This window comes from Parasteatoda tepidariorum, chromosome 8 (genome assembly GCF_982258835.1).
Source record: "Parasteatoda tepidariorum strain Cologne lab strain chromosome 8, Ptep-v5.0, whole genome shotgun sequence".
NCBI lineage: Eukaryota > Metazoa > Arthropoda > Arachnida > Araneae > Theridiidae > Parasteatoda > Parasteatoda tepidariorum.
The window spans coordinates 98443188-98459456 of record NC_141762.1 but is presented as its reverse complement, the minus strand read 5'-3'; the positions used below and the strand labels follow the sequence as shown (position 1 = coordinate 98459456).

Sequence of the window (16269 nt, the reverse complement as noted above, 5' to 3'; positions counted from 1 at the left end):
ATGAATTCTTTTTTTTTTCTATACACATCTTTTCAATAAATATGAATGAATAGAAATATTATGACACAATTCAAAATGAGTTATGAACATGTTATATGAAGTTCGTGCGCTGTTCGTATTCAGAAACATGATTTTCCTCACTCGTTGGAATTTATTTTATTCCCCGCCAAATTATTAGACGCACTGTAAGATTCCATATAAAATCTTAATTATCAGGGTGATTCATTACTGCTTTATTTTTTTTACACAATTTGCACTTGTTTACGTTCGTGTATCAATGGGTTAAATTAGACGATATATAATATAAATTCGACGTTTGGATAAATTAGACAACATATTATATAAATATAGAATACTTATTACATCAGCATACCTGCCAACTCTTCCAGTTTTCCCGGAAGATTTTTTTTCATATTTAAAGTGCTAGCAAAATTCATGTTATTTCACTAAACTTTTTGAATTATATTAATATATTATAAATGAGTTGGACCACCACTACATATAAATAATTACAACAAATACATAAAAAGCATATTTGTCCTCACGATAGCGAATTTCAACCTGGTTAAAATATAAATATCTTTTTGAGTAAAACTGTTTTTCGGTAATTGTTTTACTACCACTTGGAAAATCCATTCTCGAAAAGAATGAATGTTGGCAGGTATACATCAGGTATTATATCAGTATACTATAATAATCAGATCAAATTATTAGACGCACTGTATTATTTTTAATAATCACATGATTTGCACGAGTTTATAGGCAATACTTTTACATTTAAGCATACATGTAATGCAAGAAATTTTTTATATACTTCCTATTTGTATTTATTTTTTACGTATTGCATTATACAATGTTAATCCATTGATACAGGAGCGCAAACAAATGCAAACCAATCTCATCGGACTGAAAACAGTAAAGCAGCATAGTATCACCTAATAATTATTATTTTACATAGAATCTTACTGTGCGTCGAATAATACGACCAGGTACTGTACAGTAAAGCATTCCAGTAAAAGTCCACTACAAGCTAGGGGTTAAGGCTCCACAATTTTGAGAGCAGCGACATGATTATGGTAATGTGGTGGCGCACAAGCCACCTTCACTTCCCTGACAAGCTGTTACAAACAATCGTATAGTAGAGATCGACATATCTTTATATAAAAGCGGCGATTATCTGCGGAAGTGGATGGCCGCACATAACGAAAATCGTGTTTAATCTGAGAGAGAGAGAGAGAAATCTTTTGTTTACATTTTTTTATATTTTATTAATTATTGCTCGGTGAGTCTATAAAATCTTTTTTTTTTCTGAATATAACTGAAATAATAGAAGAGACATTTACTATTTTTTGACTATAATTTTTTATTATATTTTGCTTACTTTTTTTCTATCATTTAATTATTATAATCTGTATTGCTAGGTGAATTTTTAATGTCTGTTTTCTGTTTCGCATTCACTATTTCGCTGAACATTACTCTGAAATAATAGAAGTGGCATTTACTGTCTTTTGACTATAATTTTTTATTATATTTTACTTACTTTTTTTCTATCTTTTAATTATTATAATCTGTATTGCTAGGTGAATTTTTAATGTCTGTTTTTTGTTTCGCATTCACTATTTCGCTATATATGTTACCGGCAACGTATGAAATCCGGCATTATATATAATGTCTAGGCATTATATATAATGTCTAGGCATTATATATAATGCCTAAAACTAGCCGGCAAAGTATGAAATGATTTATATTTCACACATTTACCCGGTATACCCTACACTGATGTTTTTTTAAGGTCAAGGTCCATTGCCCGGTATACCCTACACTGATGTTTTTTTAAGATTCAGTGCCACTGCCCGGTATACCCTACACTGATATTTTTTTAATGGTTAAGTGAACGCTGATGTTTCTTCTAATCTATCGTCAGTAAGTATTAAAATATCGAATAAATGTAATTATATCCACGAATAAATTAATATCTAATCGGATTTAATAAATATTTCGGACATTCACCAAAGCGACTAATTTGATTGTCAACATTCACCTGTGAAAGTCAACAACCACCGATTTCGGTCATTCACAGTAACGTGTACATTATTTACATAATAACCTCATCTGGACGTTTATTTCATACTTTACCTAAATAGCATCCGGCATTATATATAATGCCTAGGCAAGTATGTAATACTTCTCATATTTCATACTTTGCCTAAAAATGTCAGGCATTATATATAATGCCGGTATTTCATACTTTGCCGGTCACATATACATTACTCTGAAATAATAGAAGTGGCATTTACTAATTTTTGACTATAATTTTTCTTATATCTTTTATTCACTTTTTTTTTATATCTTTTATTAATTTTAACCTGTATTTCTCGGTGAGTCTTTAATGTCTATTTTTTTTTTCACTTTCACTTTATACACTACTCTGAAATAATGGAAGAGGCATTTACTGTTTCCTTGACAATATTTTTTTATTATATTTTAATTAATTTTTTTTTATCTTTTAATTATTATAATCTGTATTGCTGGTTGAATTTTTAATGTCTGTTTTTTGTTTCGCATTCACTATTTCGCTGAACATTACTCTGAAATAATAGAAGTGGCATTTACTATTTTTTTAGTGGATTTTTTTCTAATCTTTTATTCAATTTTTTTTATACTTTATTAATTATAATTTGTATTGCTCGATGAATCTTTAATATCTATTTTTTTCAATTTCACAACATACACTACTCTGCAATAATGGAAGAGGCATTTTCAGATTTTTTTTTTTTTTTCATTTTTTCTTTATTTCTGAAGAAATATTCATTGAATAATTTTATAACTCTAGAGGTGTTTACGTCATGCAGTTTGTCATATGTATCAATAAAGTTTAAAGTCTTCAGAGCTTTGAGGAACCAATAATAAATTACGAACAAAAAAAGGTATTTTCAAACACTCCATGCCAAAAAATATAGAAATAAGCTTATAACTTCTAACAATTATTTTGATTGTCATATTCATAAACCTAGATAAAATATGCATGGAAATATGAGCATTTTTATATTAATATTAAAAAAATTGTTTCCCTTCCTTCCGTTTTCTTATTAGAACTGCTAAATATTGAATGCAATGAAATTTTCAAAGTAATTTTTAATTAAATTAAAAAGCATTTTAAAATTTGAAATTTTAAAAGAAAAAAAATACGCAACCGTCTAAAATAGTCCTTTTTGCATGTGCGTCAAGCAAAAAAAATTTACATCTTTCCCGCACATGCGCATCATGAAAGAACTACTTCACATGCTCATATCTTGCGCAATTTTTAATGAATTATTTTTCAAATTTTGAAATTATAACTTCGTCAATAATTAAAAATTTGTTTTTTATAAACATGGCCATATCTCCTTGAATATTTAATGAGCAAATAGTAATATAATAATATTGTATTAATAATAATATTATAATAATAATAATATAACAATTATATTGCATAAGATAACCACAGTAATTGATGCAAGTTACTATATTTTATTTCTATTCAGAGTCACTATTACTATATTTTGCTATAGAGTGTTCAAAAACATATATTTTCGCGTGTAATTTATTCTTGGTCTCGCTGAAAGTTTTAAACATTTATCTTAAGCTTGAGAAATCGCATGGCCTAAACACTTCTAAGGCTGTAAAATATTTCTCTATAAGTACTTTTTATTTTAAAAAAAGTGACAAAAATTTGAAAGTGTTCTTTTCATTATCAAAGAGTAGTACATGTTTGTAGTGTCCCAGAAAATTCTTAATAATTATTATGTAACCGATTTAATTAGCGTTCATTGCCGTAAGAAGTTGCTATTGGACGGAAAATAATAGATCATATACATACACTGATAATTGGGTGAGACCTGTCCTCAATGCATTATTTTAAACAAAAAATTAATATTTAAGCATGAAAGAAACAAAAGCGTTATCTTTTTTTTTTTATCCATTTGAAAGTAAATTTCATCACATCTTTGTTTCAAAGCAAAATTTATTTTATTTTTGAAAAAATCCTACCTAACAGTCTATAGTTAACAAACTCCAATATTTATCTCTTTCGTTTGCTTTTTAATGTTTTAAAATAGCTTAGTAAAAGTAGCACTCTTGTGAACTAGGACGCCGTGTGTAAAATATTTAAACTCTTTTTTGCTTTTTTATTGCTATTGAAGCATGGATTAAAGAATGACGGCCCCCCTCCAATAATTTGCGTCCTTTTTCACCCACTAAATAAACACCCTGAGATTAGTCCTGTTTTCAACATATAAAATGCAAAATAGCGCACACCTTCATTAACATGTTCATACACTCACCTTTTCATGAAGGGTGCTCCGTTATGACCACCCTTAATATATGCTTTTAGAATCTTTGTAAAAAATGAAGTAAAAGTAAACAATGCATAATATCAGCTTCAAATTTGTGTTTAAGACAGGAAATAAAGTTTTCAAGCTCTAGGCAATCATTACCGAATCCAATGTGGGCAATGCAGATTATTGTTCTGGTGGCACTAAAATGCGTTTTGTTAAAATCCGTCTTTCAGCTTTTTTTTTTTTTTTTAATGATTTTTATCCAATCATCACTCTTAATTTTCTCATCCGTGATTTTGTTTTTCATCTTTTTTTTTATAACCGTTGATGAACAGCCGACCCAACTTTGGGTTTAAGACTACTAATGCTCAACTCCTTGGCCTTCTCATTTTGAACCCAACAAGGGAACTCTTGGATCAAGTATTGAGAGAAGTTTTCTTTTGTGGAGGACTTTTTGGTGGAACTAACCCGCATTTGCGTTACATGGAGAGGAAGATTACGCAGGGAGATGCAAACTGCTCCGCTTTCTGGAATAGTTTTAATAAAGTGGTACCAAATTATGTAGTAAAATTCGGTAAAGAAGGATAGTTGCGCCTACTTTTAATAGAGTAACCAGTATATTGATGCTTTAACGTTGCATTTTATATGATACTTATAATTTTTGATATTTAGTGGTGAAACAATTACTTAAAATGAAAAATACTAAACTAAAAGTAACTTAAATTTCGCTACCACTGGAAAATACTATTTTACAAAGCGGAGCAAGTTGGCATCTCTGGATTATGAGAACGTCCCGCTGTCAGTCTGAACGGAAAGAGGAATCTAGCCCATAATCCGTCTACCACTGAGGATATTTTACTTCAGCACTGCGGTCGGTGCGAGCCGGGTGCGGAGTTCGTATCGACCAGCCATAGCTGGAATTCGAACCCAGTTCACCTCATTGAAAGGCGAATGCTCTATCCCCTGAGCCATCGTGGCTCTCTTATCCGTGATTTTATTTTATTTTATATCCGTCATTGAAAAGTCGACCCAGTTTTGGGCTTTACAACTACTAATGTTCAACTCAGTAGCCTTGTAATTTTGAACCAATCCAGAAGGTAAGGAAACTCCTTAATCAGTACTCCCAGAGGTATGATTTGTTATGGGAACATGGAGGGGACACTCGACAGATTTAAAGTGCTTCAGTCACCATTTACTACATGTGTAGTCTTCGGCAGGCTGGAGTCGAACCCACGACCTCTTGGGCAATGGGCCCTAACAACCAGGCTATCCCAGCCTCTCATCCGTGATTGCCCAGAGCTTGAAAACAATTAGGTCTTTTTAGTTCTAAATATTAATTCACGTTGCCTTATTTACATTATTTTTCTGCTTATTTCGCTTTTTACAAACATTCTTAAAAGAATATCACGATCGGTCCATTTTGAACACCCTGTATATGACTTGTTTAATGACTAGTTATAGTATCACACAGATCCTGCATGCACCCTCATGTGCCTGTTCAGATTCCCACTCTGTGAAAACCTAAGCAGGCATAGTTTGCACTGATAAGGTTTTTCGCCGCTGTGTATCCTCAAGTGTTTGGTGAGTGTCGAGCTGTCAGAGAAGGACTTCTTGCACATGTAACACCTGTACGGTCTCTCACCCGAGTGAGTCCTCATGTGGGTGGTCACAGACGAACTCTGTGAGAACCTCCTGTCGCACACATGGCAACGGAACGGTTTCTCACCACTGTGCGTCCTAATGTGCGCCGTCAAATTGGCAGCCTGAGAGAAAGACTTGTGGCAGGTGCCGCACCTGTAGGGACGCTCACCGGAATGCGTCCTCATGTGCGTCTTCAGCGTACTCGGCCTGGCATACGTCTTGCCGCAGATCTGGCACAGGTTCATCTTTCCTGACGAGTTGGAGTCGTTGTCCGTGATGATGGCCACTGGACTGTCTGTGACGTCATCGATGGAGTGGGCGGAGGGGATGGGGCTGTCAGGTTGGACTAGATTGGAGGCTGGGAAACAGGCCGCCCTGCCCGTAGGGATGGTCCGGAGCTTGTTTTTAAGGATGAGTGGTGACTGCGTGGTGCTCTCGGCTGGTACGGCGACTGCCGCGTGCTTGCAGGGATAGAATGATGTCTTGAAAGTGGAGGGGCAGTTGGTGAAGTCCCTTTCAATGGACGGCAGTGGCAGGGTTGTTGTGTCGGCCGGACGAAATTCGGCGGTGAAAGTGTAAGTACCAGATGACTGGGTTGGAGACTGGGCATTATACTGCATCTGTTTTTGTAAAAGAAAGAGAGAAATCGGTCAAATTATTTTTTATCCAATTTCAAACTACTTTCAAACAGCAATTTTTTAACAAGTAGTTTTTTTTTTAAATTTTATAACCGTCGTTGAACAGTTGTTGTTTTTTATTTCATTTTACATCCTGTCGTTTAAAAGCACACACAATATTTGACTCCGTAGCCTTGTAATTTTGAACCAAATCCAGAAGACAAGGAAACTCCCGGATCAGTACCCCCAGAAGTATTGATTTGTTATGGGCACACGGAGAAATTTTGCGACTCGACAGGTTTAACGTATAACAGTCACCATTTACTACACGGGGAGTCTTCGGACGTCGGGGATCGAACCCACGACATCTTGGACATGGGCCCAGTGCCCTACTAACCAGGCTATCCCGGCCTTTAACAGTTGTTGTTGTAGTTCATTTACGTCGTAGCACTAGAGCTACACAATGGGCTATTGGCGACGGTCTGGGATACATCCTGAGGATGATCCGAAGACATGCCATCACAATTTTGATCCTCTGCAGAGGGGATGGCACCCTCGCTTCGGTAGCCCGACGACCTGCACGTGAAGTCGAGCACTTTGCGGTAGAACAGTTTAACGAGGACCAATACCTCACACCCCCGGTATCTACGCAGACTGATCCAAGTGGTCACCCACCCGCACACTGACAGCAGCTAGTGATGCTTTACTTAGGTGATCTGCTGGGAACCGTGTCTTAGCGATCAGTTCACTGCGGCACATCGTTGAACAGCCGACCCAATTTTGGGTTTACGACTACTGATGGTCAACTCCGCAGCCTTGTCATTTTGAACCCAATCAATAAGACAAAGGCGCGCAATTGAAAGAAGAAGAAAAATAGCATAAGAAGGTATTTTTGTTTTTTCTAAGTCTTGTTTGGGGGAGAACTTTTGGAAATTTTGAATTGACTTATTGGAAATTATTTTTAGTTGCTTATTATTTAATTTCATCGCCAACGTTGAGCACCTGATTCACATCGAATTTTTGGTTAATAATTTATTATTTATAATCGTGGATGAACAGCCGACTCAAATTTGGGTTCACGACTACTGATGGTCAACTTCGTAGCCTTGTAATTTTGAACCCAATCTAGACGACAAGGGAACAAGTATAGAGAGAAATTTGCTTTCGTGGAAAATTTTCTGATGGATCTAACCCGCATTTGCATTACATGGTGAGGTAAACCACGAAAACCAACACGGTTAGGCTAACGGCAAGAGGACTCTAACCCATGATCCGTCTACCACTGAGGATATTTTACGTCAGCGCTGTGGTTGGTGCAAACCGGATGCGGAATTCGTATCGACTAGCCATCGCTGGGATTCGAATCCGGCTCACCTCATTGGAAGGCAAACAATCACGGCTCTAACAAGTTGGATTGAAGTTTTACAATACTACTTAAAATAACTATTGTTTTCTGATTTTAACTCTTTTTAGTTTAGGTAGCCTTGGCTTCATTCTTATTGCTATGAATCATTTTAGTTACAGACTCATATCAATCAAAACAATTAAAAAAAAATTTACGACTTTGAAGGTAAATGACCACAATACAAAGCTTCGAAAATTTACGTACAATTCAAAGAAATAATACAACGAAAATAAATACCAAATTTTTTGCTCACGTATTTATGAATAATGCTGACTTTCGTTGTTTTCATTTTAATCTTGTTGTCATATTTTAATTTAATACAACAGCTATGACCAAACCCAACAGAAACTCTTTTGTCTGATTTGTCTTAACAATGTAGGAGAGATTGTTATTAATAATAATTTAAAAAATCGTGAACCATAATAATTTCACTAAAATTGCATTGTTTTAAGGTTTTTGTGAGCAAATATTATAATAGTTTTTATTGATTACTTCAACCTAAAGAATTAAAAAAAAAATTAAGATGGATTAAGGAGTTCTTTTTTTATTCAATTCTTTATACAGGGTGTTTATAAAGTTCCCATTTTGATGTTTCATAACTCATAAAATAATAAAGATAGATTAAAATTAATAACATAAATGGTTAGATAGACTCAAAAAGTTTCATGACCCTTGTCAATGAACTTCTACGTGTGCCCCCTTCGTCGCACGGAGAGCACAAGTGATTTTGACGTTGAGCGTGTCAGACAGACTTTTTTAGACAATCCTAGAAGATCTGTGAGATCAGTGGCAAGAGAATTGGATATGGCAATTTCGACGGTGTACAAGGTTAGTAAGAAACAATTAAGACTGCATGCATACAAAGTTCAAATTGTTCAAGGTTTGGAACCGGACGATAGGCCTAAGAGGATGGCGTTTGGAACAGATATGGTAGGAAGGATGGAAGATGCTGCTGATTTTCTGAAGCGCATAATGTTCTCCGACGAAGCATTCTTTCATGTTTCTGGCAGTGTTAATCGCCATAATGTGCGCATATTGGGATCTGAAAACCCCCGTGAATACCGTGAAACACAAAGGGATTCCCCAAAGGTTAATATGTGGTGTGGGTGTGAACTAATGCACGACCGAGTCATTGGGCCTTTCTTTTTTACAGAAAAGACGGTCTCATCAGTCGTATACTTAGACATGTTGGAAAGCTTCGCATTTCCACAACTAGAAGAGCTTCATGCACACGTCTTTTTGCAACAAAATGGTGCACCACCTCATTGGGGTATCATCGTTCGTAGTTCTTTGAATGACTATTTTACAGGAAGATGGATTGGACGAGGAGGTCCAATTCCTTGGCCACCCAAATCACCTGATATAACGCCGCTGGACTTTTTTCTTTGGGGATTTATAAAGGAAAATGTTTACAGGAGGATCGGGTCGAACATTGATGACCAAAAAGCCAGAATTACAACCGCAATAGCCTCTATGGATGCCGACATGCTTGCCGCTACCTGGCGTGAAATTGACTATCTACTTGATATTTTCCGTGCGACGAAGGAGGCACACGTGGAAGTTCATTGACAAGGGTCATGAAACTTTTTGAGTCTATCTAACCATTTATGTTATTAATTTTAATCTATCTTTATTATTTTATGAGTTATGAAACATCAAAATGGGAACTTTATAAACACCTCGTATTAGTTCACACTCTCCCTATTATCTTGTTCAAATTTTCAATCGTTAATAAAATAGTTTTTATTCCTCCACTCAAGTACAAATAGATTTTTTTTGAACTTGTAGTGGATGACACTTGATGTGAATACAGGTTTTTTCAAATATTAATTCATTCATTAAATGAGGATGAGCCAAAAACGAAATGGAATTTTCTGATGGGTTAAGCGTTGGTCGCTGTTTTAAATTTTACTGTAAGCTATTCAGTTTTCAGATATTTTAAAAATAACCTCAATGATAATTTCTAACTTATAGCTTTGAACAAAATATAGTTTATTGCACCATTTTAGTATTTACTTATTTTACATTCGCTGAGTCAGATAAATTCAATAAAGAACATTACGTGGTAGCACGTGTGGTCCTCGTCACCATATTTTAGTTTTATGTGGGTGAAAAAATTTTAATTATTTAATAAAAAGTTACTAAAATAATTTTTTTCTTTGTTGAGCTAAGTAGAAATTGTCTTTCAAAAAAAATTATATCATTTGTTATTGAGAAAAATTTAATGAATGGGAAATGGAATAGTAGCAATAGTGTCAGTCATAGTTTTTTTCGATTGCTCTGAACACCGGGAATTTTTCTTAGAAACAACGCATCATCTTTATTAAATAGCAGACGTGCAAACTGTTCTATTTTGGTAGGAGTGATTGCGCTGCCTTTTATTTAAATACAATTGCATTTATAATCAACCATTTGCTAACACATCGTTTGCCAAGATTCATATCTTTATGAGAAGTCATTTAATTTAAAAACATTTTACACAATTGTCCTGCAGTAGAAATTCTGCGAAAGAGCTATAAAAATTTATGCTTTGCTTTAGGCAAATTTAGGAAATGAATTCATTGCTTTGAAAAAATTAAGGTAACATTGTTATAGACTTGACGCTAGTTAATTCAAGTAGTCATTCCAATACAGATACCTGGAATCTTAGCGATCGTAGTGCCTTCCCTAACTATACTTATATAGTCTAACTGCAATTTTCGATCTCATTAAATGTTGTAAGAATAGTTTATGTCCAATAGAAAATTTTTAAGGAATCAGTAGAAGTTAAGCATTAAAGCCAATTATTTTTTGAATACTTTTTTGTTATGAAATAAAGTAATATTTCTTTAATGTTTCAGAAAATAATTCTTTAATATTAAGCCTTTAATATTAAATATTAATTTCAGAAGGTTCTTAACATCGAAGGTTCTTAACTTTAGAAGATTCTTAAGGTATAGAGAAATGCAGTTTAGTTTTTAGCGATCACTTTGTATTATCAATGATAAATACATGTAAGATTGCAGAAATGATTCGAAAAATATAGCTGTATTCAGAAACTGAATTAGTTTTGCCAAGTTAAATTTTTTATATTATTTTGATTTCATAATGACATAGTACACTTTAAACATGTGCACCATTTATCAACAAAAAAAAATTAATAAATAAATAAATAATTGCATTATATTAACTTGAATTTCTAGTCCCATAATACACTATAAACATGTCAAATATTTGTAAAAAATAAATTTCATACTATTTTTAATTCATACTCCTATAATCCACTATAAACATATAAAACATTCATCAGAAAATTAATAAATTGTATTATTGTCTTTATTTGTTTTTGTATTATTGTCTTTATTTGTTTTTGTATTATTGCCTTTATTTGTATAATTGTATTTATTTTATATTATTGTCTTTGTCTATTATTGTATTAATGTGTTCATAATATAATTTCGAATTCATAATGCCATAGTACACTATAAACATGTAAACTATATTTCAAAAAAATAAAAAAATCTGCATAATATTATTTTGAATTTATAACGCCATAATACACTATAAACACATAAAATATTTATCAAAAAATGAATATAATTTTAAATTTATGATGTCATATTATTTTTAATTCATACTCCTATGATCCACTATAAACATAAAAAACATTTATCAAAAAATAAATAAACAAAGATTCATAATTTTGCATTTATAATGCCATAATACACTCTCAACATGTGAACTATTTTTCAGAAGAAAAAAAAAACTGCATTATGTTATTTTGAATTGATAACCCTATAAGACACTGTAAACATATAAAATATTTATCAAAAGAATTAATATAATTTTAAACCTATCACTTTGATCAGACACTAAATAAATCAAGGGCTATTTTTACTGTTCCCAAAAAAACAACACGGATTTTCTTTTTTAAAAGAACTCTCCATGCTAACATTAAATTTGATTAAAATGTAAATAGGATAGTACACAAAAATTTTATTTATTCCATTTTGTTCTTTTAGCTAAATTATCGTTTGAGAAATATTTGATGTTTTATTAGAACATTACTTTTAGCTCATTTTTATATTGATAAATACAAATTTGCCATAAGATTTTCCACTTACACATTTAATGAATCCATTTAAATCTAGTGTTTTTTTATAAATTACATTCCATGAATTAATTCAATAAATTTAGAATAATTTTACCCCTTTTAATGTATCAATTGTTAACAGTAGATGTCGCTACTAAACTAAAGAGCAAACAGCATACGAAGGTTGTAAACAAATTTCATTTCATCAGAAGTATTAATGTAAAATAATAAAGAAATACCTGAATAATATGGAAATCGGAATGAATTTTATCTTATTTTAATGCATGAATAGCAAGAGATTTGATTGTTGATTTAGGAAAAAATGAAAATAAAGTATAAAAACTTTGTTATTTGAATTATGATATGACTTATTTTACTTCAGAAATATTTCTCTAGATGTCACTACCAAATTGAAGATAACATAAAGCCAAATATAATGATGAAGGATAAAGGTGATTTTATTTTATCCAACAGCATTTATGCAAGATTTTTCGTGGGTGTTTTCAAGCCCATATTGAAGATTTTGATGTTTCATAAGAAAATGGAAATAGTTTCTTACGTTTTTTTTTCCTTGCTGGTTTCAAAAGACAAAAACTTCGCATATTTTGTTTGAACTGTCTACATGACTATTGGACGCGTAATACATCAAATTAATTTATTTTAGATTGTGAAAAAAAAATGTGAATGAATTTCAGTTCATTCTTGTGATATTGATAAATTTGATGTTATTTTTATCAAATCAATGTCCATTTTAATAAACTATTACACACTGTATTCAGTTTTAAAAAATAAAACTTTTGGAGAACTTACTGAAGTTAGCTTTTTTTCATTTTTCAATGTATAATTTCATGTTAATGTTCATTCTTTTTGAAGTGTGCTCTTCTTAAAATTAATTTTTTGCATTATTTAAGTAAGCAATGTTTAAAAGCAGGATGTCTCGCATTGACCACCTTTAATATGTATTTTTGGAATCGTTACTAAAAATGCAGACAAAAAAAATAGTATACTTATTGGGGTTTAGCAAACTAATATTTAAAATAAGAAAAAACAATAAGGCTATCGAACTATGACCAATTACAGTTGAAGAAGACAGACTATAGAGTTAAAATTTGACTTCAAGGCTTTTTTCATTTATAAAAACTTGATTTTTCTTTACTTTTCTGCTTTAAGTAATATCTATTTATCTGTTTGCTTAAAAAAAATGCCTTCATCTCTCTTCAGATCTTCATTTCATAAGTTCGCGCTTGACTTGATGTCAAACATGACGAAAAATGATTGAATAAAAAATTTTAAAAAAAATTGAATTTATCAAAATGATTAAAAATATAAAAGATTTAAAACAGATAAAAACCGTTTTCAATTTGAATTATACAATATGACCTCATAGATTGTTCACAATTAAAATTACTTCGTATTGTGTCCCACATTCTGTATTCCTATGTTTGATTTTTTTATAGTTTGTCTTCTGTAGGAACTCCCTCCGCCGCAAAGTCTGGAAACAAGAATACAGGGAGAGTAACTTCTCTTCCCCCATCGAAGAAAAAGATTATCTTTCTCTCGTACTCCTAGCAGCAAAATAACCTGGGTCCTCATTGGGTCCAATATTCATGAATCTTGGCTCAATAAGGGTTCAAAATCACCGTTATTTTACCTATATTGGTTCTAGATAAAATTTTCCAATTCACCCGACATTTTACAGCCACTTTACAACCGATATCGGTCTTACGTAATATTGTCAGATTCACCCGATATTTTATATCCATTTTTTGGCCAATATAGGTTCTATATAGGACCAATATTAAAAAAATCTTGACATCCCAATATTAGTACCTCGATGCATGTTCTTATAGGATATATATTGAGCCAGTTTTGAGCCCAACTGGAGTCGAGGTAAAATTGCAGCTTGGACTGTCCTAAACAGTGACCCCACACCCCATAGTCACCGCCACGGGTCAAGACTGATGACTAGGAAAGCTCTTACTTTAGACAAACTATTGTTTGTTTTTCCGAGTAATTGTTCATTCCGTTACAACTATTATGTTTCTGTTACAACTATTATTGTTGTTACAACTGTTATGTTATTATGTTATAAGTGTTCTTAAATTAAATTATGATGATTATTGTGATGCCATTCCATATTTCCTAACTTTTAAAATTTCATAAATTTTATTTTTTAATAATTCTTAAATCAATTATAGATAAATTAAATCTTTTGTTTGATTTTTATTACATTTTAGAAAAAGCGAATATAAATATTTTCTTCTTCTTTTTTTTTTTTAACAATAAACATAACTGCAAATTTTTAATTCGATAAAAGTTAATAACTCATTAATTCACAAAAGTATTTCAGTTACAGGGTTATATTAAATTCTCGCAGTCTTTTTGGGTGATTGAGCAGTCGCCAAATATAATATTAATAACGAGTGGCTGGCTTTGTTTGGCTATATTACCTACGGATATCTCGCCAGCGGTGGATATCTTTCCATACTCCTATGTGTCCGGTAGTAACTATTCATTCACTGGTAATTTAAAATTCTTACCGTTAGGACTAAGGTTTATTTATTTTATTTTATTTTTTATTTATTTATTTTTTGGCCTCTCTGTTTGACCGCTAATAGTCACAAAATAAAATGAAAAAATATAAAAATGAATATCTTCTTAATTATTATTTTATTTTGTTGATCTGACCATATTTGTTTATTTTTAAAAAAATCCAGTTTCTATTTCCTAATCTCAGATGCAATTCCTCTTTCACTAAAAACGTTAACGAACTAGGAATCACCACTGTATCAACAATGCCTTCATGATTCTTTAAACTGTGAACAGGGTGGCCACCCACCTGGAAAACCTATAATTATCAGGGAATTTTTTTATACTGGAGAAAACCTAGAAAAATCAGGGAAATTTGGATAAAAATCTGGAAAAATCAGGGAACTTTAAAGAAAAGCTGGAAATTTTTTCTTTGATAATTTTTTTAATTTCACTAATTCAAATTATTTACTAATTTCCTTAATTTAAATTATTTCATCCATTATACCCACTTTTTTTAGACGGAAATGTATCTCCAAACAGTTGAAATATCATCAACTTAGCGATACTTTGCTTGCATCAAAATTTGCTCCATTACAGTTCTGTTAAACTTGAATGCCACATAAAATTCTCCCTCGGTTGCTGAACGAATGTAGAAACCTTTGACCGCTATGGGACTGTGCAATTTAGGAAAAATTGTGGTGGAGGTGGAAGAAGGGATCAGGATATTAGCTTCTGTTTTTAAATTCTGCCCTTGGGTTGAATCCATTTAAGGCTCAAGTTTGTTCCGATGCTTTCGTGGTAATTTTTTTCTATTTTGACAAAATGTTTTTGCATTTTTAATTTTATAAAATTCTCCAAAAATTAGTTGGTTATAATTTAATAACATTAGATTTTATATTGCACTCTTTTTCTGAAAACTTTTGTATTCAAAGAAATCTGTTTTTCTCAGCAAACCAATCAATCACACATTTTTTTAAAATCGCTAACAGCAATGTTTGCGAACAAATTGTTACAATTGTTGCATTAAAGCTATTTTTTTCTATTTCATTTCAACCTTTTATATCAAATTTTAATTTTTAAAAGAAAGGTTTTCTTAAGAACTAACTATATATTAATATTTAATTTTACTCTTTTGTTCGTCAATATATGATTTTTTATTCAAAATTTTGTACCAAAACATTAAAAAATGACTAAAAAATCTTGCCAAATTGTCAAAATAAATTATTTTTTTCAAGATGATATGTTAAAAAAATAACATTTTGAATAAAATATTTCATAATATTGACACTTTTCTGGTACACATCCTACACTTTTTAAGAAAAAAGAAACAAAAACCTGGAAATTTTAAGATTTTTGTCTGGAAAACCTGAAAAAATCAGAGAAATTTGAAATCTGATTTGAGTGGCCACCCTGATGAAATTTATATTTTAAAAAAAATAAATTTTTACTGTTTTTATAAAAGAGGGGAAAAAAACTAAGTTGTATTCTAAGATACCCGTTAACGTTTTTTTTTTTTTTTAAAAAAGACATATTAATAATATTGCTAATCTATATTACAGTTTAGTGAGTGTATTATGGTTCAACAATGATCCTATTTTTTTCTGAGAATTTAGGAATATTTCACACGTTTATAAAAAATTTATAGTCAATTTAATTTGTTTACTATTCGTAGACATATTTTCTAAA

The 16269-nt window shown here is 31.7% G+C and overlaps 1 protein-coding gene across 1 annotated transcript in view; it reads right to left on the bottom strand.

Annotated features, from left to right (window-relative positions):
- Window positions 1-4550: 4550 nt before the first annotated feature.
- The window catches only part of LOC107442318 (uncharacterized), a 32580-nt gene continuing 20861 nt past the window's right edge, over window positions 4551-16269 (bottom strand). Inside the window, exon 4 of the mRNA XM_016055853.4 lies at window positions 4551-6577. Coding sequence (XP_015911339.1) covers window positions 5780-6577 — 798 coding nt within the window. The 3' untranslated portion in view covers window positions 4551-5779. The remainder of the gene's footprint in view (window positions 6578-16269) is intronic.